The sequence below is a fragment of the Meleagris gallopavo genome, chromosome 3 (genome assembly GCF_905368555.1).
Source record: "Meleagris gallopavo chromosome 3, MGAL_WU_HG_1.1, whole genome shotgun sequence".
NCBI lineage: Eukaryota > Metazoa > Chordata > Aves > Galliformes > Phasianidae > Meleagris > Meleagris gallopavo.
In genome coordinates, this window is record NC_139406.1 from 46,351,385 (window position 1) to 46,375,718 (window position 24,334).

The following is a 24,334-nucleotide window of genomic DNA, read 5'->3' on the forward strand; positions in this document are numbered from 1 at the left end:
CCCTCCCCTCCGCCTCCTGGCTTGTACGTCCACAAAGACGAGCATTCACCTCCGAACGGGAAGCAGCCGCGTTTCAACAGCAAACCCTCCCAAGCACCTCGTAACTATTTTTACATAGCGTCATTACAGCGACCTTGCCGGAGATAAAACAGCTGTTACATCCTGCGCGAGGGACGCACGCGGCGGGCGGCTGTTGAGCAATTCCGGCCAACAAGGCCGGTTCTCTGCCGCCCGCGGGGCTGTGTGGCCCGCGGCTCTGCCTGGCGGGGAGGAGGGAAGGGGGGGAGCGCTGACTCACAGCGCGGCTCTGACTGAGCGGCGGCGGTGCGAGCCGGGCCGTTACCCGCCGCCCAACCGCCCTCCGTGCGTGCCCGCGCTCCGCAGCCTGCTCCCGCCGCTCCCCCGGCACTGCTTTTGTTTTTGTTTCTCTCTTTTTTTTAAAGTCCGGCTCCCCAGCTGTAAGAGCTGACTCTTCAAACCGGCGCTTTCAGCGTCCACGCTTGGTCGTGCCAAAAAAGTAACGACGGGAAGTGAACAAAAGATATGTCAAGGATCCGAGGAGATTCCCGCGTAGCTCGCTGTCCCTGGGGCTGCTGACGAGTGGTGAACCAAACTCTTCCCTCTTCCCTTTTTCTTCTGTTATCCTTACGAGGGGAAAAATAATGCTTTACTCTCGCACCGAGCTGAAGCTTGTTTTTAATAGCATTAGTTCTAACTGCTGGAATTTTCTTCAAAGGAAAGATTGATTTTTGACTTAGCATATGGCAGCTTATGAAGCAGATAGGCTGTAAAGACCAGGAGGGTCAGGCTGCTAGTAGCAGAGCACAGCAGAGCAGTGAGCACTCATTCCTAGCTCCCCAGGTACGACGTACCCACAGAAGCTTCTTTTTTTCCTTTCTTTTTTCTTTTTTCCAAGTTGCTCTATAGATGTAAGCGTTGAGAGTGTGTCCATAGCTGGGACTACAGGGAGAGACAGAAAGTGTCCAGTGCACTGTGCAGTTTTGATTGCAGGCCCCAGGACAAGGTTGGAGCAGTGCCTGGTGCTTGTCTAGAGAATCTAGTTTATTCTAGCACATGAAGGCTCTGATAGGTGTTGGAAGTGATAGAGTGGGTAGAGCTTGCTAATAAATATGGTGGTTGGAAGCAAACTGCTGTAGCCTTCTCTGACACACCTGAAAGAAGATTGTATCTAAAGAGGTAGCAGGTGAGCTCATTGCCTGTTCTGAGCTGGAATCTAAAGATAGGGAGCAACCTTTTTTTTTTTTTTTTTTTTTTTTTTTTTTTAGTGAGTTCAGTCAACTGGTGGCCCACAAGTTGATGATGGGTTTTGGTGTTTGCAGACAGCAGCTGTTGATATGTAAGAAAACACATAGCTTTCTACAGTTTTTCTTTTCCCTTCACGGGTTGGCAAAGCTGTGATTTTTAGCATTACTTAATCTGCTGGAGCTGTATCAGCACTAATAATCATATCTCGTGCTTCTCCCTGAACAACTTTGGCTTCTGTGCAGCTCCTTGGGTAAGCAGTGCTTATGCATATGCGTCAAGATAGGTCTGTACCAACAGGTTTGAACAGCCTGGTTTAGTGTGAGCAAGTTCAGCTCTGTCTAGATCTGTCTGCGTAGACATGCTGTAGGTATCTGTAGAACTGTATTCAAAGAAGGAGAGAAGTAAAATTGGAGGGGCTAGATTTTGTACTGTGCAATAACCCTCTGTATCAGAGGTTTATCTGTGTTCTGTGGTGATGCATGCTTGTTTCTGCCGTGTCATGCTGTCATCTGTGATATCTTACATGCTTCTGACTTGCAAGTGTTTTGCTGTGAGGTCCCGTGTGTGCCTAACTACCCTCAAGTCTCCAAGACTGTGTTTTGATAACAAACTCCTATAGGCAGCCAAGACCTAGGCATCATAGCTTATGGGTATTTTTTATCACTGTTCCCATTTCCCATTCATAAAATGGAGGGTGCTACATCTTCCCACTTCATAAGACCTTAGGAAAATTAATCCACAGATCTTTTGTGGAACATTTAAATGCCATTGCAATGTTAGAAAAATTTATACTTTACTAATTCTAATATTTGAATATAGTATTCAATAAGTTAAGCAAGTATTTTATTGACGAGGCAAATAAAATGATGCAACAAATAACTGTTGTTTCAGTGAATATATCTGTCCTGTGTACAAAAAAACGGGAGTTGCTATCGGGCACACCCAACCTTCTCCTTTTCTTATCCATGACATTGACTAATCTCAGATGTTCTGGAGGAAAAGGAGAGGCTGCAGAAAAGCAGAAGTGAGGTAATATTTTCCCACAAATGTTCCATCCCAATCTGTAATAGATAGAAACCCTGAAGCAATCGTTTAATATAACTTGTAGCATGTAGGTGGATGGTTTGTGTAGTAGTATAAATGTTCAGTATATGTATAGTGTAGTATTTAAACTCTGAAATGAAGGTCAGTGGCAGAGTACCATGTTGAAATGTGAATTACATAAAAGAGACTTTTGATTTTTTTTTTCTTATCTATTTACTTCATTGAATATCCTCTTGTGCTTTGAAACAAAGAAAACAGAAGTTCCTGTTTTTTACCTTCTCTGTATCATTCATATATGCTTTCATCATCTCTGCTTTCTGAGATAAAAAATTTTCAATCTTCTCAATCTCTTTTCCTATGAGAATTACTCCCAAACTTTGATTGTTGTCTTGGTTCTTTCCCAAGTCTATTTAGTCTTACAGTATCCCATTTTTTCAGTAAAAGTAACTTATGCTTAGTATACTGTATGCAGCATGGCTATGCCTCTGGTTACAATATATGTCTTTGAAATTGCTTCTTGACCTATTTCATATGCAATCCAGAAAATAATGCTTTACTTTTGGCTACTGCTACAGCTAAGCAGAAGATCTTAACAACCTGGGAGAGTACGTAGCTTGTTTGAGGTTTCTCTTGTACATGGCTTTATTTTTGTCTTGATGTTGTCACTGCATTGTTCATTCATGCAACTGAAATCACCACAAATCTCCCTTTTCTCAAATACGTTTTTGTTAGTTGCAGACTTTGGCACTTCACTCTTCTTTACCTGCCCTGACTTCTCCATCTCACTGGTCAGAGTTAATATATTAAAATAAAACTGGATTGAGTAAGGACATGAACTCACCTTTCTGTCATAATAAGAAATAAGCCATTTGGTCTTGCACTGTTTCTCTTGCTCCAACCACACTTTATTCATGGCTATTATTTGCCTTTTCCCTCATCCTTTTCTTTGTGCAGTAGCTTGCTGCCACTCATGAAAATCTTTTGGAAATCTCAATTATACCAGCTAGCCAAGCTCCTATAACTGGAGTGCAGTTTGCTATCTCTGTAAAGGCAAAAATGGGTAAGTCAAAGTTGTGAAGACAATCTTTAATGCTTCAGAACTTACAGATAGTAGACTTTGCTACCTGAATGTGCTTTTTGCTTCTTGTGAACTGTTGTGCTTGTAAAAGATGAAACAAGGAAAAAAAAAATTAAAAAAATCAAGAAAAATCCCATTTGTAGAATTGCACTGATTCCTGTTTTGTATGACATCAAGTTTGTAACATTTTGGTTCTCAGTATGGACTTTAGTATGGATTCAAGGTAACAGGCAGTAGTTCTTGATGAGGATTAGCCACTAGAGTGCTAACTCTAGTAACTTGCTTGCTGGCAAGTTTCAGATATACAGAGGCAAAGAGGAATAGTGCCTTCTGTAGCAGATTTTTGTGCAGTACTTTCTCTGAGGCCTCCTTAACTCTTCCCGTGGCAGCCCTTGCTCCCTCATCTCTGCATAGTCCTCCCCAGCATCTGTGCCTCAGTATAGAAGCATATGGAAGTAGAACATTACCAAGATTACTATAGAGGCAGCTTAAGTACATGCAGTAACGTTAGTTACGAGACAATGCTGAAACTTCATCAGTGGCATAATCACTTCGACTCTGAGTCTAAAAGCTGCATAGATCCTCTGGAGAGTGGTTTGTGAAGCTTGCATTAGTATATAAGTGTATAGTTTGAGGTCAGACCACTGTTTAAGATTAAAATTTAGAACTCAAATATAGGTGCAGTCTTGCTTGGAATAAGACCTCAGGTGTGTATTTCCACTGTTTGTGAAGCAATTATCATTGTTGTCCACCACAGACACATCTCAGAACCTGCTTTACCTTCTTGTCTAAGGTAGGATGGAGCTCAAGCTGTGTTCTCCTTTGAAGCATGCAAGTGAGCATATCATAATCAACATGACAAATGACATGATTGACAGTTTCAGCCTAGTTTAAGAACTTGAGGCATGCAAGGAAACAGATCTTTTCCTGAAATTTGAAACTGTGGGAGCAATTTTGCAATTTATGTAATCAGTTTTTGCTTATCTGTAAGATGTTAAGCAAGTAAATTGGGTATGGCTGACCAAAAAAATGTTGTTTGGGAATACTTTTTTTTTCTTTTTCTTTTTTGGGGGGATAGCTAACATGCTTTTACCACAAACTGCTTAGTGCATAGTAAGGACCAGGCAGAAGGCTTACTGCAAAAGTACCCCAAGCAAGAGTGACTTTGCTTAGCTGACCTTTTTGAAATAAATACTTGAATGTCTATCTCCACTTAAATTTTTGAACCAACAAACTGTATCTAACTGTATGGTTACAGTGGCCAATAAAGCCAATGAAAACAAAGCCTAAGAGATGCCTGCACTTGGTAGCTGATATTTTGGGAGAGTTAGAATGCTTTATTTAATTGGAAACAACTCTGAGTAAGTCTGTCTCTGCACTCTTCCATTCTGTTTACTATTGTCTAGTCTTAACAAAATAACTTAATGGATCAGCCAAGTGCTTGGTTAGTTTCTGCACTAAAAATTTGCCTTTTTTTGGTGGTTTTTATTTTAATTGTTCTATTTCAGAAACATTATTGATACACAACAAAGTAAAATTTGCTTTGCATAAGCACAAGACTGCAGTCATAATGAATGAATTATTATACTAAATATTATTTGGTATAACAATAAGCAATGTGATCTATTTTCTTCATAATAAAAGTCTAACTCGAAGTACTTGATATGATCTGTGAATTAGCAAAGTGATGGCACCGGAATCTAATAGAAGCGAAGTGAGTGCTAGAGAATAAAAGTTTCAGAAGATGAACATCTTGAAAATCAGCTTTATGCTTTAGAAAAAGAAAGTTATTTGCTAGAAATGCACAGTTGCCATTCCATCGTTAGAGTGGAAGGCTTATTTAGAAAAGAAGAATACCTTCTAAGACCTCAGATTTTCCATGTCTTTTTAGTAGAATGTAACATGGATATTCTGTATTGGATATAATAGTATAGAAAAACCTACTCAGATGTGTTACCTTGTGCTGAACAAGGACTGAAAGGGTGTAGCCTAATTAAAAAATAGTAAGACTTTATGACAAGCCACAATTAAACACTATATATTGCACTTAGAAAAGCTTTTATTGCTGTCTCTACCTTATGCTTGCTCTGAATGCTGGAAGCTTTATTTTCAAAGTTGTCAGCTTTGAACCTCTACTAGCGTTGCACTTTTCTGCTGTGATAATTTTATTAATATTCATTATTATTCCATGATTATACTATTATTATTGTTAGCTAGAATTTTCATGCATTTAGTGCAATCAGAATATTCTTTCAATGTTATTGATGTTACAGAGAAAAATTCTCTTCAGCAACCAGTCAGATTTACAGTGTGGCGGCACAGCTTCATCAGTTGAAGATAAAAGCAAGCTATTTTGTTCACTGAGGATTTATATACAAAGTACTTGATAAAAAGATTCATTTCCTGCTTGAGAGGCTCAGAGAACGTGGAAAAAATTTATAGAATTAGGTACTACAGCTTCTATCTTGCAGGTTATACTGATGACCTGCTACTTTCAGCTGGGTGGAGTCGTGAAAAGGATATTTTAAGTCCAGAGAAAAGAGTTACTTTTCACTGCTGAAAAGGGCGTGTTGGGCTTTTAAAGTGATAGGTAATGGGTGTTGGCTACCTTTCTGTAAAATCCTAGACATAGCCTGAGGCTCTAAGTCTTCTGAAGGCAAATGCACATCGTGATGATTTGGGAAGTTCCTGTCTGGAGTTATGATTTAGAATGTCTAAACCTGCATGTGGCCAAGGCAAGGAAACAATGAAAGAGCTGCAATCCAAGGAAATGAATTTGACCATGACCAAGGCTTTGCTAATTTTTTTTTTCTTTTTTCTTTCTTCAGAGAAGATTGCAGAAATTGGGCTTCTACTCTCTCAGCCTCAGTGCTTTTATACTGGAGAAAATAAGCCAGGTGTTTGTACTTGACTTTAAAACACAAGTGCTGAAGGGTTGCAGATAAAGGAGGACTGAACTGGGGAGAGAAACAGGAATGTAGGTTATCTACAGCCAGTATGACTGATGTTTCTGACTGTGAATGGTGTTTGCAGGGTCTATGTAGTGTGCCCTTCCTACATGTGTTCATCAAATCTAGTGCCCAGCACTTTTTAGGACAAGCTTTGGATGTACTAGGGCCAGCCTGATAGATGAAAAGGGCTACACTCACTGAAATAAGCCCATTTGGTTAATAATAATCTAGATGCTATGAGGAAAAATTATATATATGAAGGCATTTTACAGGTTATTTCTCGTGAATGCTGAACTATCATAGAATGGCTTGGGTTGCGAGGGACCTGAAAGATCATCTAGTTCCAGCCACCCTGCCATGGGCAGAGTTGCCAGCCACTAGATCAGACTACCCAGGAACCCATCAAGCCTGGTCTTGAATTCCTCCAGGGATGGGGTATCCACAACTTCTGTGGGTAGACTGTTCTGTCCAGTGCCTCGCTGTCCTAAGTAAAATTTAGTCTTTTTTAATCATGATAATTTGGTGAAGGCTAGACTGTAAGCCAGAATCATCCATGGATCTGGATTCCTAGAACATGGTATTTAGCAATATTCTGTATAGTCAGTGGTCCTTAAGCAACTTGCGACAGATAGCTTCTTTTCTCTAGGGCAACCTGTCAGCAAGTGTCAAAAATGCAGTTGTGGTCACATGGATCCCAAGATGCAATGACTCTACGGATATCCATTCATAGACCATGTGGGACTTGTGACAATGCTATAAAGTGTGAGAAAATTTACATTAAGTGAATTGCGCCATGAAATTGCACCAAGTATATTCTAAGCATTTGCTTGTGTAAGGTTTGTTCCCTCTGATGTTTTTAGAGAGCAAGTACTCAAGCTTTCTTCATGTAAGTAGGATTTGCTGTTGTTGTTTTTAATTATAATATTCATTATTAGGATCTTTGGGGACGCAGTCATCTCAAATGCAAGAAATCACATCAGAGGACATTCTCAGTATTTCATTGGTGCTCTGTGGCCTGCATAATTAGTTAGGTGTTAAGACCTATAGATAACTGTTCTTTGTCCTACAGTAGGCAGAACCAGGCTGATCTTCTAAAGAAGTGGGGAACCTGTGCCCTGGAACTTAAGGAGATGATGGTGATGGATTAGGAGACACTGAACATGTAAGCAGTTGAGTTGGGATCCTCAGTGTGAGTTCATTTTCAGCCTGACTGGAAGCAACCTTGGACTGAAAACCAGATTACTGGTGTATGTATTTCATGCTTTGATAAGAAGGGAACCATTAAGAGAGAAGTGAAGCTGGGTGAACAAACTGTATCCTTTCTGAGCAAATGCAAATCTTTACATAGCTGTTAATCATATGTTGACCTGATAGGTCAAGACCCTGAAATCTACGTCATCTATCCATTTCTTGCAGTTAAGAAGCATGGTAAGAGGAAAACATCTTAAAAGTAGTAAGTATTAGGCTTTATTATACTATCCCACCCCTCTATCACTTAATGACGTGTGACAAAACCTGACAAGTCTAAGTTCATTAGACTCTCGAGTTGGAATTGAATCACCTGGATGCTAACAGTTTTGTGTGGGATGTTCAAATGGCAGAGGATCTGACATCAGCTGTTCAGAGGGAAACACAGGTGTGGAGCTGTCTGATTAACTGGTTTGTCCTGAAAAGTGTATTGGAAGACTACAACATGTTTGAGTGACATATGCTGAGCTGTTTACAACTTTTCAAGGAGCTATTTATCTTTTACTTGTGTGCACTTAAGACATCTATCTCTCTCAATTTTTGTGCAAGTGAATCTGAAGACACAAAATCAAAGCAAGCTGCATATTGCTGGTCCTTGTGTTTCTGTGCAAAAATCTTCTTAAGCTGAAATATTTTAATTGATCGAGTAACCTCCCCTTTGAAGACAGAACTTCTTGGCCCTAAATGTTAAAATATTAAAAGTTGCAAAAAAAAAAAAAAAAAATCATACTTATTCTGACTTAATAACTGAAAGCTAATTAGTATTGAATAAATTGCAGAGGAAAACAATCTGGGTATGTTACTTGATACTCAGCTGAATGTGAGCCAGCAGCATGCCCAGGTGGCTAGAAGGCCAATGGCATCCTGGCATGTCTCAGAAATAGTGTAGCCAACAGGAACAGGGAGGTGATCATCCCCTGTACTCAGCCATGGTGAGGCTGTATCTTGAACGCTGTGTTCAGTTTTGGATCTCTCGCTTCAAGAAAGACATTGAGGCCCAGGAGCATGTCCAGGGAAGGACAACAAAGCTGGTGGTGGGACTGGAGCACAAGTCTTATGAAGGACAGCTGAGGGAACTGAGATTGTTTAGACTGGAGGAGACTAAGGGGAAACTTAATTGCCTCCTATAATAACCTGAAAGTAAGCTGTGGTGGGGTGAATTTCGGCTTCTTCTCCCGCGTAACTAGGATAGGACAGGAGGGAATGACCTCAAGTTGTGCCAAGGGAGGTTCGAGTTGGATATTAGGAAAAACTTCTCTGAAAGAATGGTTGGGCACTGGCACAGGCTGCCCAAGGAGGTGGTAGAGCCACCATCCCTGGAGGTGTTCAAGAAATGTGTGAATGTGGTACTATGGAACATGGTTTAGTGGATAATGTTGGTGGTAGATGGATGGCTAGACTAGATAATCTTAGAGGTCTTTTATAACCTTAATGATTCTATGATTCTATGAAATACATGTGTTAGCAGTTGTTCTCGTTTCCGTGGAAAGAAACTGCTGCTGGTATTAATACTAGATACTTGCAGTTAATCCAATTGGACATAAAGAACTAGGCTCTGTACTGTGAAATGGTTAACCTGTCTGTTTCTATTCATAGGTGTTCCACTCACGCTAAAATACGTAAGTGCCCAGTCATGCATGATTTTCAGGTGGTTAGCAGGAACCGTGTTGTCCTGAGTAGTGCTAAGCTGGAGGGCTGCAGAGCATTGGCTGCTGGTGATGAATCTTACTTCCTGTTTTAGAATAAAGAGTCCTTTAGTCAATTTAGCTGATAACTAAATAGACACTACATGGTAAGTCATGTACAACACTAAACTGTATCAAAATTTGTGGCTCAAGTGGCAAGAAATATCCTCGCTGACTCTGGAAGATTTGATGAGAGTGAGGAGGGTTGTTAGTTTATATGATGTATAGACTTTCAATCTTTGTGGTGTTACAGATGTCTGAAACTCCTGAAATGAATGTACCCCTCTTTTTTTTTGTCCTTAGATTTCCCCTCTAAACAGAACTTTTTATCTGATTCTTTAGCACAGATGCTGAACCATACGTTTGAGAGAGATGGAGGTAAGGATTACATAAGGCATCATTTGTTGTTTTGTAATTTATCTGGTGTTGTCATCTTCCAAAAAATGACACCTTTATATATATTTTTATTTATTTATTTATTTATTTATTTTTGCAAAGTATATTGATCTAATCTATTTTGCTGCTCCATGTTCGTTCAACAGAGCTATTTAGAATGCTGCACTGTTCTGTTTGTTGGGATATGTCCTGGGCTTCTGTGTGTATGTTCTGTTCAGAAGATTCTGAGAGCTCGGAATATCATCAGGTAAAATGTTCAAAATATATTTCCTTTCCAGTCTTAGTCTGGTATATGTATAAACCAGTGTGTCTCAGTGATGCTAGAGAATTAGACCATGAGTTATCGTTATTGTTTTTTATAAATGACTTGGTTACATTAATTATATAGGATGATGCAAAAGCAAATTATCAGAGAATCATACAATCACAAGGTTGGAAACGACCTGTAAGATCATCTAGTCCAACCTTCTTCTCATTATCACTGCTACCACAAGCTACTAAACCATATCTTGCAGCTCCTCATCCAGATGCCTCTTGAACACTGCCAGGGACGGCGACTCCACCACCTCTCTGGGCAGGCCATTCCAGTGCCTGACCACTCTCTGAGGGAAAAAGTTTTTCCTCATGTCCAACCTAAACCTCCTTTGGTACAACTTGCGACCATTTCCCTGGGTCCTGTTCGTTGCCTGGGAGAAGAGGCCAAACCCCTCCTCACCCCAACCTCCCCTCAGGAAGTTGTAGAGTACAATGAGGTCTCCCCTGAGCCTCCTCTTCTCCAGACTAAACAATCCCAGCTCTCTCAGCCGCTCCTCATAAGACTTCTGCTCCAGACCCCTCACCAGTTTCATTGCCTTTCTCTGGACACGCTCCAGGGCCTCAACATCTTTCCTGTAGTGAGGGGCTGAAGGGCCCAAAACTGAACACAGTGTTTGAGGTGCAGCCTCAGCAGTGCTGAGTAGAGGGGGATGATCACCTCCCTGCTCCTGCTGGCCACACTATTTCTAATGCAGGCCAGGATGCCATTGGCCCTCTTGGCCACCTGGGCACACTGTCAGCTCATGTTCTGCTGAGCATCAATCAATACCCCCAGATCCCTTTCCTCTTCACAATCATCCAGCCACTTGTCCCCAAGCCTATAACGCTGCATGGGGTTGTTGTGGCCAAAGTGCAGGACCCGGCACATCCCATTCACCTCAGCCCAGCAATCCAGCTTATCTAGATCTCTCTGAAGGGCCTCCCTACGCTCAAGTAGATCAGCACCACCTCCCAACTTGGTGTCATCTGCAAACTTACTGAGGATACACTCAATCCCCTCATCTAGGTCATCAATAAAGATATTAAACAAGATAGGCCCCAGTACCGACCCCTGGGGGACACCACTTGAAATGGGTCACGAGCTGGACTTAATTCCATTAACCACTACCCATTGGGCATGGCCCTCTAGCCAGTCTTACCCAAAGAAGGGTATACCTGTCCAGACCATGGGCAGCCAGTTTCCCCAGCAGAAGCCTGTGAGAGACTGTGTCAAAGACTATGTTGAAGTCTAGGTAGACTATGTCAACAGCCTTTCCCTCATCTACCACTCTGGTCGCCCAGTCGTAGAAGGAGATGAGGTTGGTTAAGCACAACCTGCCTGTCATGAACCCATGCTGGCTGGGCCTGATCTCCTGGATGTCATGCACGTGCCGTGTGATCTCACCAAAGATGATTTGCTCCATAACTTTCCCTGATACCGAGGTCAGGCTGACAGGTCTGTAGTTCCCCAGATCCTCCTTACAGCCCTTCTTGTAGATGGGAGTCACACTGGCAAGCCTCCAATCCTCTGGGACCTCTCCAGTTATAAGAAGTTTCCCAGTAGGTGGAAAAGAAAGGCTTAATTTCTGTCTTCTAAATATTGTAGTTGTACTGCAAATACATGTTCATGTGTGTGCATACGAATGTGTATGTAAACACAGTAACCTGTCCTGACCTGAACTTCTAACACTGTATGCATATATCTGTATGTGTAAATATGCACACAGTGCTGTTAGTTATATATTTCTGATCTTTGACAATGGTATTTTATCACTGTTCCCTGTTGTCTTACTACCATAAGAATAATCATATATGTGTTGATAGAAGGTGCTATTTTGCAAATTTGGAAATCATGTTATTTTTGGAACGCTTATTGAATGAAATGCCTATCAGAAATGATTGCTCGGTGCGTGTGTTATGTCCACATTTGCTGGGAAGTGAGACGCCTGTGTAGAATTTCTTTGTAGACTGGCCAAAATTTATCTTGTCCAAATGACACACATCATGCTAAATTAATTCTGAGCACTGGCAGCAGCATGATCTTGTCATTGTGGTATTCCTGCTTCATTGATTAACTGAAGTACTTAGTTTTGATGAAACACTACACTATAGCCATACTACTTTTCACTCTCAAACCCAACTTCAGATTTTCATGTCTGTATAACTGTTATTAAAGAATCGTAGAATGGCATAGGTTGGAGGGAACCTTAAAGATTGTCTAGATCCAACCCCCCTGCCATGGGCAGGGTTGCCAACCTCTAAATCAGGCTGCCCAGAATCCCACTCAACCTGGTCTTGAATGCCTTCAGAGATGGGGCATCCACAACCTTTCTGGGCAATCTGCTCCAGTGCCTCACCACTCCCTGATTAAAAAATTTCTTCTTAATATCTAACCGAAGTCTCCCCTCTAAATTGTTATGCATGACAACTGTGAAGAAAGAGTCATGCTGTTGATTGTTTCCAGCTGTGCACAGAAGTGATCAAACAATTTGTTGATTGTTATTTAGGAATTAGTGTCCACTCTATATTGGTAGGCCAATGTCAGGAGTAGTTTAAGGCAGACAAAAAGGCAAGCAGATGTTGGTAGAGATAAATACAAGATCACCTTGGCATTGCAGACTGCATAGACAAGTAAGCTTTGTTGAGTGGGGTATTCAGCATTACTCAAATACCCACACTTCAGTGCCTAATGTGTCAGAGTTTGGAAGTGAGACTTTGGCGTGGTCCAGAGTTACAGGAAAACTCTGCATCAGTTAGGCAGGAACTTCTAACTTCTGGCTCACTAGTGTTCAAAGATCCTGCATTTGTCACTAATATAATTTCTGCAGTGTAAATGGACCTGATCAGCAAATTAATAAAATGTAACTTGCTTTGACAGAGCCAGAGGGAGACATAAAAGAAATATACTGGTGACAGGAGAATGAGACATGCCGCAGAAGAAACAGTGTGGCTGCCCTTGAATGCCTGATGATGGCATATTGTGCATTGCTGTCAGTCTGTTGACTCATGTACACTTCAAAAGAACTCTCAGGAGAGGCAGTTATGCGAGTCACTGCCTGATGCACTGTAAATCATGGCTGTGCTTTTTTTGTTATTTGAATGGGCCTCGAGTGAGCCTAATACTGTTCTGAAAGATCATCTAATGTCATTGGAACTCGGAGATTTCAGAGAATGTGGGGCAGAGGGATAAGGGAATACTCGTCCTCACAGACAAGATTAGTCAGAGTTACTTCAGGATTGTCTGGTCAACTGTTCTTTAGTATCATGTACTGCAAATAAAAGCTAATAAAGTGGTAGGAATCACGAGCTTCGTGGAGGTTATGCTGAACAGAGGTGTATCCAAAATCTTAGTGCACTTTGCCTCCATGTCCTCTCTCCAGAAGCTGTACCCTTGAGATCTGATGAAAAAGCGGGGCAAAAGCTTTAGAGAGTTGGGGCAGCGATTGGTACTGTCAGATGCTTTTTTGTCATCAAGTTACCTCTTAAGAACAAACAAATGCTTCTCCTCTAAGGAGTAAGGCAGTAAAGGGATACCAGGTGGCACTGAATGAACTATGAAATCCCGCAGCCATAATGCTGTAGTAGAACCACATCAGGGATATTAGTTGAGATTCCTAGGGAAAGAACTTTTACAGAATTGTGTTACCTTTGTCTACTAGACTGCAGAATATCTCCATAATTTTAAAAGATGTAGGCCAGCTTCAGATACATTTTGCAGAATGGAAGAGGCTTATTGTTCTTAATGAGGATGATTGAGTGGGTAAAGGTGAATCTTCCTACAGAAGGAAAGGTTTTGACAGGAATTCAGGTATGTTCTTAGTGACAAACCAACAAGGGGGAAATTCTGTATACAAGAAAAACTTTGAACAAAGTTTGCATTCTAGTTGAAATGGGATGATACAAATGTGAGATGCAAAGCTACAGGTAACTCTGAAAAGCATTTTACTCTCTCTGGAACTATTTGTTCTTTTCAAAGATTTGATAGACTCTTTGTGTTTGTAAAGTTGAAATTGTGCTGCTTACAGTTACAAACTGGAAATTCAAAGCACAGAACCAACTATGTAAAGACTTGCAGAACCATATTAAACCATAATATCCAAAACGCAGATTATTTCTGAACCTCTGGTGCTGTCAATTCAGGAGCCTAGTTTGCCTTTTGCTTTGCTGCTGAGAATGGAGGAAATCACATCTGTTGAGATTGCTGAGGGGATAGTTTTGAGCCATTTTAAAATTCACAGGAGATAGTTAAGAAATTCACTTTCTTGTGTTGCTTTAAAAACCCAGGAGGGTTATTGTAGATGTCCTTCAGTGATATCATGATTTCCATATGCTTTAAGAATAGAACAGGTCTCAATTTGCTAACTCATACTCACGTGGCTATCAGAGCTTATAGGATGAGTGATACTGTTTTAGCAGTAGCGGTGCTCTGTCACAGCAGATAGAGCTTGAAGAAGATTATGTCCAGCCTCAAAGACACAACACAACCACTGGTGTACAGAGCTCAGATGTTAACCTGATTCTAGGCTTTGGCCGGTATTTGCAGTGTGAGCTTGCAAACTTGATAGTTTGTGAAATGCTTGAAATACAGCTAAAAAGGGCTAAAAAAGAAACTATCAAGCACTCCCCAGACTCTGAGGAGCACAGGAAGAGTGGGCAAAGAGAGGAGTAGAGAGTGATTAGGGATCCCTCCTTTAAGCTGAGTGGTTTTCAGGTGGACTACAAAGGGAAAAAAAAAAATTAAAAGGCCAAGGTATATCTGGTTGCTGCATAAAGTGGGCCCTAGGAAATGAGTATTGGTAAAGGTTTACCATGGACAGTCAGCTAATGTGGATGTGCTGTGATTCTAGATTTGCTGCCAACTATCAGTTGAAACCCTGATCTCTCTGCTAGTGTACCTTCCCTGAAGTGGCTAAAATAGGGCTTAATGAAATGCATTTGCAGTTGATAGTGAAAGTAGGAGCCACTGTGAAAACAAGAGTGGAACTTTTTTTTTCTGATTGTGCTATCTAGTGTTTCCGTGAGTCAGATTTGTACTGGCTAGAACATCTGCAATAATACAAAAAACAAACCTGTGCTTATCTGAGCTGCACTTGCACTGATTACTGTATCAGGAGAGCTGAACTGGTAATGAATTACATATCTGAATTCTAGTAAGGCAGGTGTTGTCTGCCTAATTGTGCCAAAAGCCTCAGTGTCAACAGTGATTGTGAATGATGTAATGCCACCTTATCCAGCCAGAACCATCCTGAGATCATGAGCTCATTTCACATAAAATAATGATCAGTTGGAAATACCTCTTTGTTGTAAGTAATCTGAAATACCTCTTTGTTGTAAGTAATATGCCAAAAAAAATTTGCTAGTTAATTTCCTCTTGAATGTGGCAAGGAGACTGGTGCAGCTCTTGCTGGTAGAACGTTTGTTGGGCCAAAACCATTTAGATGTTTTGATCTTGCTGCTACCAGCATCTACTCTAAAATTCATTTAAAACTGATCGTAGAAGGAGCATCTAAAAACACAATGCAGATGTGAAGATGTGCTACTCACCCGAATGTCTATTTTCCACACTGTGCTTCACTGCAGCTGGAGAAAGGAGTGGCAGTAGGTAAGTTGATATGAGTTTTGGCAAGGATTCCAGTGTACTACTTATATCTTTAGCAGTAGTTTCCAAGCTCTTGTAGTTGTTGCAATGAGCGATGATCTTGAGATACCTCAGAATTCTCTAACATACTATGAGGAACTTGAGCAATTCTTCTAGGAAACGTTACACTATTTTGAAATAGTAAAAATCTGCAGAGATGGATGTGAGCCAATAAAATTGCTATGGATTCTTTGAAAAGTAGTTTTTTTTTTTTTTGGAAAGAAATTATCTGCCACCCTCCCTTCCCCCCACATATATTGGCTCAGTAGGTCTCCAGGTTAGTGGTAGGGTGGAATAAGAAATTTTTCCCCTTGCTATAATATATTTAGGGTATATCTGCATTATAAGAATTTGACAACACTGCTATTTATACTATAACATGAAAACAACAAATTACATAATCATATATTTAGCTGGGTTTTTTTGTTTTTTTTTTAAGCATCAAGTTGTTTGTAAGGGGCGTAGAAGCTACTTTAAGTACGTGTTTCTTATAACTGAAATTTCCATGCTAAGTAATTGCTGAAATCTTTTTCATTTTTCTTTTTATCTTTATTTGGCCCTCACTGACTTTGAAGTTTGGTTCAGGTCAAATTGTACATTCATCTTTTAAAGCATCTGAAGTGATAACCTCAGTTTGTCCTCTAGATCCTGAAAGCTTATGTTTCTGTTCAACTTTAATTCAGTTCTCGATGGTCTGTACTGAAATTATTAGAGGCACTGAGTGATTTATTTTTTAATGAAAAAATGAAGCATGCATCAGGCATTGCAAGAATGTATCTTATATTGGAAAGCTTTTTTCCTATTTTGCTGCAGCTATTACTGGTCAGTTTTTTTAATAGAATCTGATTTATAAACCATGAAAACAGGACCCGTGAGAGAGTAATTCATTAATTAGCACTTTTCCATTTGTGATTATTGGAGAAATAAACTATTGTATTGGAATTTCCTTTTTGCCCTTGGAGAGTGTTAATCCGTCAAGTGCACCAGGGTAAAAGTATCGTAAAAATTATGAAGATAGTTCTATAAAAAATATCTATAAATTTACATTTTCTTCATCACCATATCTAGTAGATTTCTACCATCATTGTGCTTGAGTATTTTGCACTCTCCTAAATAGAGACTGCATTAGGACATCCATTTTTGATTATAAGCTGTCTTCCCAGAGGAAGTGTTTAGGCACCTTGGAGAATAACCACTATAGGACAGGTTTGGGATCAATCTCAAAACTGCTGGACTAGGGCCTTCGATTGGAGGGCTTTGTTTGTTGTTTTGCTTTGTTTTAATTATTTTTTTCCCTCTACTTTTATACAAGGGAACCTGCATGACCAGTAGGTCTGCTGCTTCCCAGTGAGAGCTTGTAACAAGAGGAGGGGGAGAGCTTGTGTGGCTGAAGGAAAGTGTGGAGGTTGAACATGATTCTCTGTAAACAAGAGTGCTTGGTGAGAGGGGAAGCAGGAAAAATTCTGACCAACTTGAAACACTGACAAAACTGAGGCTGACTTGGAGGCAATGCCAAGTCCGTGGAGTGAGGAAGTCCCAGTTACTTTACAGAAGTCTGTGACTCTGCAGCACTTAATAAAGCAACTGGTTGAGAAATTCCTTTGCTAAGCCTGAGTACCATGTGTTTTGGGTTGGACTTTTTTTTTTTTTTTTTTTTTAAATGCGTGTGTGAGATGGTGCCAGGAGGTGTCAAACTAGAATTACAACGTGAAGGAGGAGTTCTGAGAAAATATAAGTAGATTACAAAAAGAGAAATGAGAGTCTTGGATATGTAAGTTCAAAGCTCTGTGATAGCTGGGTCATGAAGCTCTGACACAGGAGGAGTTATACAAGGAATCTGGGCCTGAGTGAGAGCAAAACTGATCCAGAGCTAGAATCAATAGTCAGTTTAAAGGGAGTCAGCTTTGGATTCATCTGACTCTTCTGGAAGGTCAGCTGTTTTTCCAGGCCTTGAGACAGAACCTTAGTTCTCTGTGAAAGGTTGTAGTATGCTTTGATTCTGCAGCTCTTAATGCCGTGAATGATCATGATATCCAGAAGAGCAAACTGCTATTGTCTTCTGCGGCAGTTTTTGGGCGCTTCTAGTCTGGTAGCATTCATGGAATGAGAACAATGTGATGCTGTGGTTCTTTGCAAGCCCTCATTTGCTATGCTACTGTGGGTAAGCTATGATCCTCATTTAAGAACAGAAGACGGAGATGCTTATGGGGGAGTTGGCGCAGTATGGTATAGATGTTATATTTAGCTACTCTATGTTCTTTCTTAGTGCTTGACCCAGAGTTGACATATATTCACTAAAAATGCCTTGGACCTGTTCCCAATCTGATATCACAAGTTTACCTTTGGAATCAGCGAAATTACTACTTATATTTTTCTTATTCTCTAAAGCGGAGGAATTTAGGTGCTTGTATTTACTTAAACTGTTGGTAGTCCTTGATGTCGAATGTAGTCTGCCTGGCCCTGTGTACCACTGCCTCTCAGTAATAGCATTGAAATACTTCTGGATCTGTAATGCAGCTTCCTCAGTAGCACCTACTAACATAGTGAATTAGTTGCCATAGTTCAGTTCATCACTCCCTTTTTCTGCAATTAGCAGAATGCCTTTGCAGACACATCCAGCCAAATAAACTCAGTGTTAAAGCATTATAAAGGTGTAATGATCATGCAACAGATAAGTACTTGGTTCATGAATTTTTATTTCACCACTTAAGGAGGGGGGAAAAGGTAAAAAAAAAAAAAAAAAAAAAAAAAAAAGGTAGAAAAAGAGGATAAAAAGGAAAAATCTCTACTGAATAAATAATTTCTGTATTTCTGAGAAACATCCTGTGTAACACACTGAAAGATTGGAGATCTAAGTAAAGGCCTTCAATAAAGTCTTAGGCACATTTAAATTTCTTTTCTCAGAGAGTTATTCTGTGCTGTATTGTAGTAACTGTGACTGTGTATGTGCTGTTAGGTTATAGGAAGCCTACGGTAAAAAGTATTAGCATGAACCTCCAGGGAAAATGTTTAATTAAGTCATTCTGTCTCCTCTTAGTGACAGGCTAAAAGCCGCCACATTCTGTATTCCTGCATCCTCTGAATTGTCATAATTTGGTCACGTATCAGCATCATTAGGTGGAACTGCCTTGCTGAAGTAGTTAAAACCTGTATCTGCAGTGTTTCTTGTTTGGTGCCAGTATTGTTTATTTTCAAAATAGAGAATTAAGTGGGAAAGCTTTCAGTTAGATCTAGTTACCTCATTAGAGTGATTATGCAACTTTAAAAGTATTTTGGGACTAATGATCTGAGTTCTTAGCTCTGGTCAGCACTGCATTCACTGGAGTGCAAAGTCTAGCTTTGTAAATGGCATTTGTTTGACTAGGCAATCAGCCCTTGGCTTAATCCCTAACACTGACTGTCGAAGGAAAACTTGGGCTGAATTTACTTTAAGGAATGAATGCATGCTGTGATATGCTGGCACTCTGTGTCCTCTTCCTTCATTCATACCAGCTGGGAAAATGGACGGCGTGTTTACAAACTCCTGTCTGGCCCGTATATACACTACTGTCCCACATGGAAGGAAAGGCATAGTAAATGCTGATTCATGTCAGATCTTGCCCTGCTAGGACACAGTGCCCCATGAATGTGTCCTCAGCACACTTAGTAATCCGAACAGTCTCCGAAGTTCACAACCTTCAAAGGAGGAGGGGAAGAAAGAAAAAGAAAAAAAAGATTCAGGAGCAGTTTTATGCAGCTTTTCTGGAATTGTTTATCTGTTTGCAACCACATTAAAAGCACAGCTGAACATGCTTGCTATCTTACACACATGCACGTCTATTTTTTTTTAAATCTCCCCGTGTCTGTTTGCTGGAAGCTACTTAGATTGTGTTTAGTACCATTTCTGATATCATGTGATCAACTCTCACCCGCAGATCAGTTGATAAAAATCAGCAATCTGGAGGTCTGGGTCAGCCCTGCTGTTGTGCAGCATCTTATTTTCTCCTTGATCTGAGGCCTAGGAGTCATATTTGAAAGAACCAGAATTGGGAGAAATTGATTTTTATGTTTTCCAGAGGAAGAATTCATTGTTTCATTAGTTTATATCTTCCCTGACAGGGAAGAAAAAAAGTCGTTCTTAGAAGCTTTTATGCTTTCAGACCATGTTACTGGTTTACTCTACTTGAACATAATGCTGTGAGATTCTATGGAATTCCAGCTTCAATTCAGACCGTCAGGTAACTACACCTGTGGGAAGTAGGTAGCTAGTCTTGCATTTCTCTTGCATTCAAAACCTCTTATGGAAGAATCGTTGTTCTTGCAAATCACTAAATTCACTTGACTGTACAAACAGAAGGAATCACAGCAGCTGTAGTTTCCTATCATAATGAATGTTCAAGTCCTCTTTAAGACTCAGGTTTCTTCTGTCTTCGTTCTCTCCTGGAGCTCTTTTTCCACCATACTGTGGAAAATTTTTTTTAGCTGTGATCTTTAAATCTGGCAAGTCATTCAAAGGTAATGCAAGTCATTAGCTAGAATTAGCTAGAACAAACATATGCTGCTTAGTCATGATGTGACACACATTCTAAGGGAATGTTCCAGCTCCTGGATTCCAGGGTGCTCTGTAAGAGATCTTTTCCAGGCTCTTGTAACTAAATATTTATCAAATTAGAGAGAATTGCTTCCTCTCTTATTCAACTGTGTTATCACTGAATATGGTTCGTATCGTTGCTTTAATGGCTGCGTAGTTATTTATACAAAATTTTTATAAAATTGCTTAAACAGCTTCCCTAGTAGAGACTTACCCCAAAACAACCTGTAGCCTTACAGCATAGCCACAGTATTTAAGATCTCTGGATTGAAGTCCAGCTTAAGGACATGAAACAAGATCTTCCATATTACCTGTAAATAAGCAAAAAACTAATAAGATAAATACTAAACACACAAAAAAAGCATCTTGTTTTGGCTTTTGTAAGTAATATAAATAGCCTAGAGATGTTCAGAGCTGACCTATACACTCAAGTTATCCTAGTGAGCACTCCAGAGGACAAGCCTGGTTGAAGAATTCTGCTTTGATACTACAGAGGTCAGTCAGTCACATACCTATCAGGTGATGCAGAATGCATTTGAGGACACACAGTCACAAAAGTTTAACCACTCACAGGGATTAAGAGTAGCTTCTGCAGAAATCAGTTGTGCTTTTAGCCATCTGGTAGTATGTAGTAGCTTGATGTCGGAGCTTTTCTTGTTTATTTTACTTAGGTTGGAGCTACTGATACAGAAAAGAATTAATTTATGTATGTCCCATTATTGCCAGTTTAGAGTGAAAACTAAGAAATAAAAAGTATAAGTAGCATTCATGGAAATATCTCAATTTCTTGAGGAACAATGGATCTAAATAACTATTTGTATACTTTTAATTTTTTTTTTTTCCCTTGGAAATAACCACTCTTGTTTCTAGGTGTTGCTTGACACATCTGAAAATGTGACTAAAAATAATGAACGATTGCATTTCAACTGAAGACATAACACATAGTATGCTTTAGGGAACACCACCTACCGTTTCCCATCTGAAAGGAAACATTTACTTTTTTTTTGTTGCTCCCATGAGCATTTTCGTAGAATCTGGAAAATGTATAGGCTTTGCAGCATGGATAGAAGATCAGCAAAGCAGTTGGCTCATTTTAGTCTCTGTAGGCAGTAGGAAACAGCAAACTTTTTGGAGAAAGCTGCCAGACTGCTCACTTCAAAGGCTAATATAACCTGATAGATCCAAGGGTAGCTCAGAGCTTGCTATAGCAAAACCAACTGCTTGAATTCAGTCTGCTATTAAATAATCAAACCTTGCAAATTCAAATCATTAATGCCTTTGAAAATTGTTGCTGTAAGCAAGGAACTGATCAAGTCTGCAATAGTTTGTGTCTGGATATGTTAAAAATGCAATGTGACATGAAGAAACAGGAAGAACAGTTTTAGGGATTAAACTTCCATCTCTGCTAGTATGCTTAACTGTTAATTTAACACCAAGTTTAATCTCATTCCAGGTCTTTGTTTGCTCAATTACCTGGGGTAAATGTAAAGTGGATTTATTGGCATTGGTTCAGACTCACGCTGAATTAAGTCAGGATGTGAAATCAGGATGTGGCCTAAACCATACCAAGTACAACATTTTTCTGGAGTTCTCTTTTCAGTGCTTATTTCAGTTCAATTTTTTTTCTAAGCTTTTTCTACTTTTTTTTTTTTCTTTTTTTTTTTTTTAAATAAGTATGGTTGACACTTAGGCTTGATTTAATGATTGGAGTTTCAGGAGTTTCCTTTGCTTGAGCAACAGTACAGTAGAGTAGAGGAAGGACAGGATAACAATACATAATTGGATGTAAAATAAATTACTTAGTCACTATTCTGGGGAGATACTGCATGCTGTCCCTTGATATGCTGATGCATATTAATTTATCACTGTTTTTAACATGAAGACTCGTAAGCAGTCCCCACATTCACTTTTGTTCAGTGTGACTACATAGCCAAGCTGCTCTAATACATCACTATTCTCAATTGCTATGCAAAGCTAGTTAAGCTTTCATTGAAATCTTCCAAAGAGCCCTACGGCATCCTTGATTTGTGCTCTGGGCAAGTAGTGGTCATGTTTGCAGTTGTAGCCTTTGAGAAGGGTCTCAGTATCAGTGCCTCTGTGCAAAGACAGTTTTCCAGAGGGAAAGCAACAAGGTTGGGTGTTCCTTGAGAAGGCATTTAGGGAACAGGGGCCGAAGATGTTATGGACCAACACATAGTTCTTGCATGCAAGGCAGAAAGTATAAGAAGTGTGCTAACCCTGTTCCGTGGAACTGAAGGGAAGTCTGTGAAGCTTACCTGACAAGTGTTGTAGGCATGGTTTTACACCTGCTCCTACAGACCCACATTCCATGTCTGGGCTGATGAGTGTGAAAGGCTGGCCTTTCTTGGTGGGATGCATGCATTCGTAATGTGGGAGCTTCTACCTGGGTAAGAAGGCAACAAATCCAGCAGCATCCTGTTTAAGTTGTGTGTCCCCTTTGCCCAGTGCAAATCTTCAGCTTGTGAAATGAGTCCAGGACTGTGGCATTGAAACAAATTCAAGAAATCAATTGCCTTGAGTCTCCTGTTCTGTAGTTGAGTTTTCCCTGTTCTTGGAGTCAGCAGCCTACAGGATACAAGATGAAGTTTGTGACCACACCAGGCTACAGAAAGGAGGGTGGTTTTGGTGGTCCAAGGACCAGGCCAGGAGGCCCTTGAGGCCCCAATAAGGGAGATCTTGGTCTCCACATGGAATACCTTTTCTGATTTGGTATGTACTGAAATATGGGTGCAAGGCATTTTCAGATAAAAAAATGGCACTTGCAAAGTATGGCTTCTAGATTAATCGGATCTGTTCCCCAGGTTCATTTCCAGTTCTATGTGATGAACTTGTCCTTTATTAAAGAAATCTAGTCTGTTTAAAAATTTAATAACTGCCCACCACCAAGAGGATTTTGATTAAACATTTTTAAATAGAGGTTGTGGGTCAGAATGCTACTTTAGGAGAATGGCAGTGTAATAAATTAAAAGAAATTTTGCCCAGGAGTTCTCAGGACATTAAAGATCACTTTTGTGCTCGTAGTTGTTAAACTAGATATCTTTGGAAAGAGAAGCAAATTCTGTGTTCGGTTCCTTGGCCTTTGCTGCATAAATGTAACCAGCAACATTAATATTTATCTTGAAAATGATTTTCTCTAGTTTGGAATAAAAATAAGTACACATAGCTATAAGATTCTATTAGCAATTTTATCAGGAAATCCAGATAGTCAAATTATGCTATTGCACTAGTGCCATAGTCATTATTTAAAATGAAGGCAGAGCTTTGGGCTATGCCATGAAATAGGACTCCAGTAAGACTGACCAAATATGTAATAGATGAGGCTTTGTACTGAAGAGATCAGGAAGTCAGAGTAATATGGTGATACACATTTTTTGTGGTGTCTGTGTAAGAAAATGGCTAACAAACAGAACCCCTATTTAAGTATGAAAATGAGAGAACTCTTTACTAAGTCTTAACCAAATCAGTCAGTCCAGATACAGAATCTGGATTCCCATTTTGCCAGAGCTTTTTCGAACATTGAGAAGTCTGCACTGAAATAAACAGTTATCCCAAGTTCTGTTCTGGCATGTCCTCTGCAATGTTCATAGATAAAAGGACAGCAAGAACACTGGCAACAACAAAGTACTTCCAGTCTGCAGTGCTAATAATTTTTAAAGAAAAGGAAGAGAAATATTTCTCCTTTCAGCTTAGACCACAAATGGTGTCTCTCAAGTACATGATGTTAGAGAGCTGAAAATTGAGATCTGTAAATAATTTCTGCTAGATGGCTTTTGCTGCATACATTCTAACACAGTGTGCTTATTGTAGCAGTAGTACTCCGCAGTGATATCAAGTGATACTTGCAAAAGATACCTCTCTGGTCTTATTCATCAGTTGTAATAAGGGACTTCTTTGACATAAAATACGTAGATTGCTCCAAAAGTAATACTTCCAGTTTATTTTCATGGAAAATACAACAGGTACAAAGAGCACAATAGCACTATTTGATAGAGCAAATTCTCAGCTACAAAATACTTTTTTTTCCAACATAGTCATAGATATGCATTTTTGCCAGTGATAAATAAGAGCTTGCATGCTGTGCTCCTAAAAATCTGGACCAGCAGAGGTGATCCACTGTGGTCACTGTTGAAATGTGCTGTCCGT

The 24,334-nt window shown here is 39.9% G+C and overlaps 1 protein-coding gene and 1 long non-coding RNA gene across 8 annotated transcripts in view; one reads left to right on the top strand and one right to left on the bottom strand.

Annotated features, from left to right (window-relative positions):
• The first annotated feature begins 609 nt into the window (after window positions 1-609).
• Window positions 610-24,334, top strand: part of LOC109366721 (uncharacterized) — a 48,922-nt gene continuing 25,197 nt past the window's right edge. For 4 of the 7 annotated variants that reach the window (XM_085220832.1, XM_085220834.1, XM_085220831.1 and 1 more), the window contains exons 1-3: window positions 610-9,206; window positions 9,576-9,650; window positions 9,815-9,915. In XM_085220832.1, coding sequence (XP_085076958.1) covers window positions 9,155-9,206; window positions 9,576-9,650; window positions 9,815-9,915 — 228 coding nt within the window. In that variant the 5' untranslated portion in view covers window positions 610-9,154. Of the gene's footprint in view, window positions 9,651-9,814; window positions 9,916-10,183; window positions 12,820-12,840; window positions 17,042-24,334 lie in introns of those variants that run through there. The other 3 variants (XR_014882440.1, XR_014882441.1, XR_014882439.1) reach the window with 3 other exon arrangements.
• On the bottom strand, window positions 18,345-22,848 carry LOC146544691 (uncharacterized). The gene is made up of 3 exons (XR_014882443.1): window positions 22,447-22,848; window positions 20,385-20,481; window positions 18,345-19,275 (listed from the first exon to the last, which is right to left on the bottom strand). It is a non-coding gene; the product is annotated as an uncharacterized LOC146544691 (long non-coding RNA).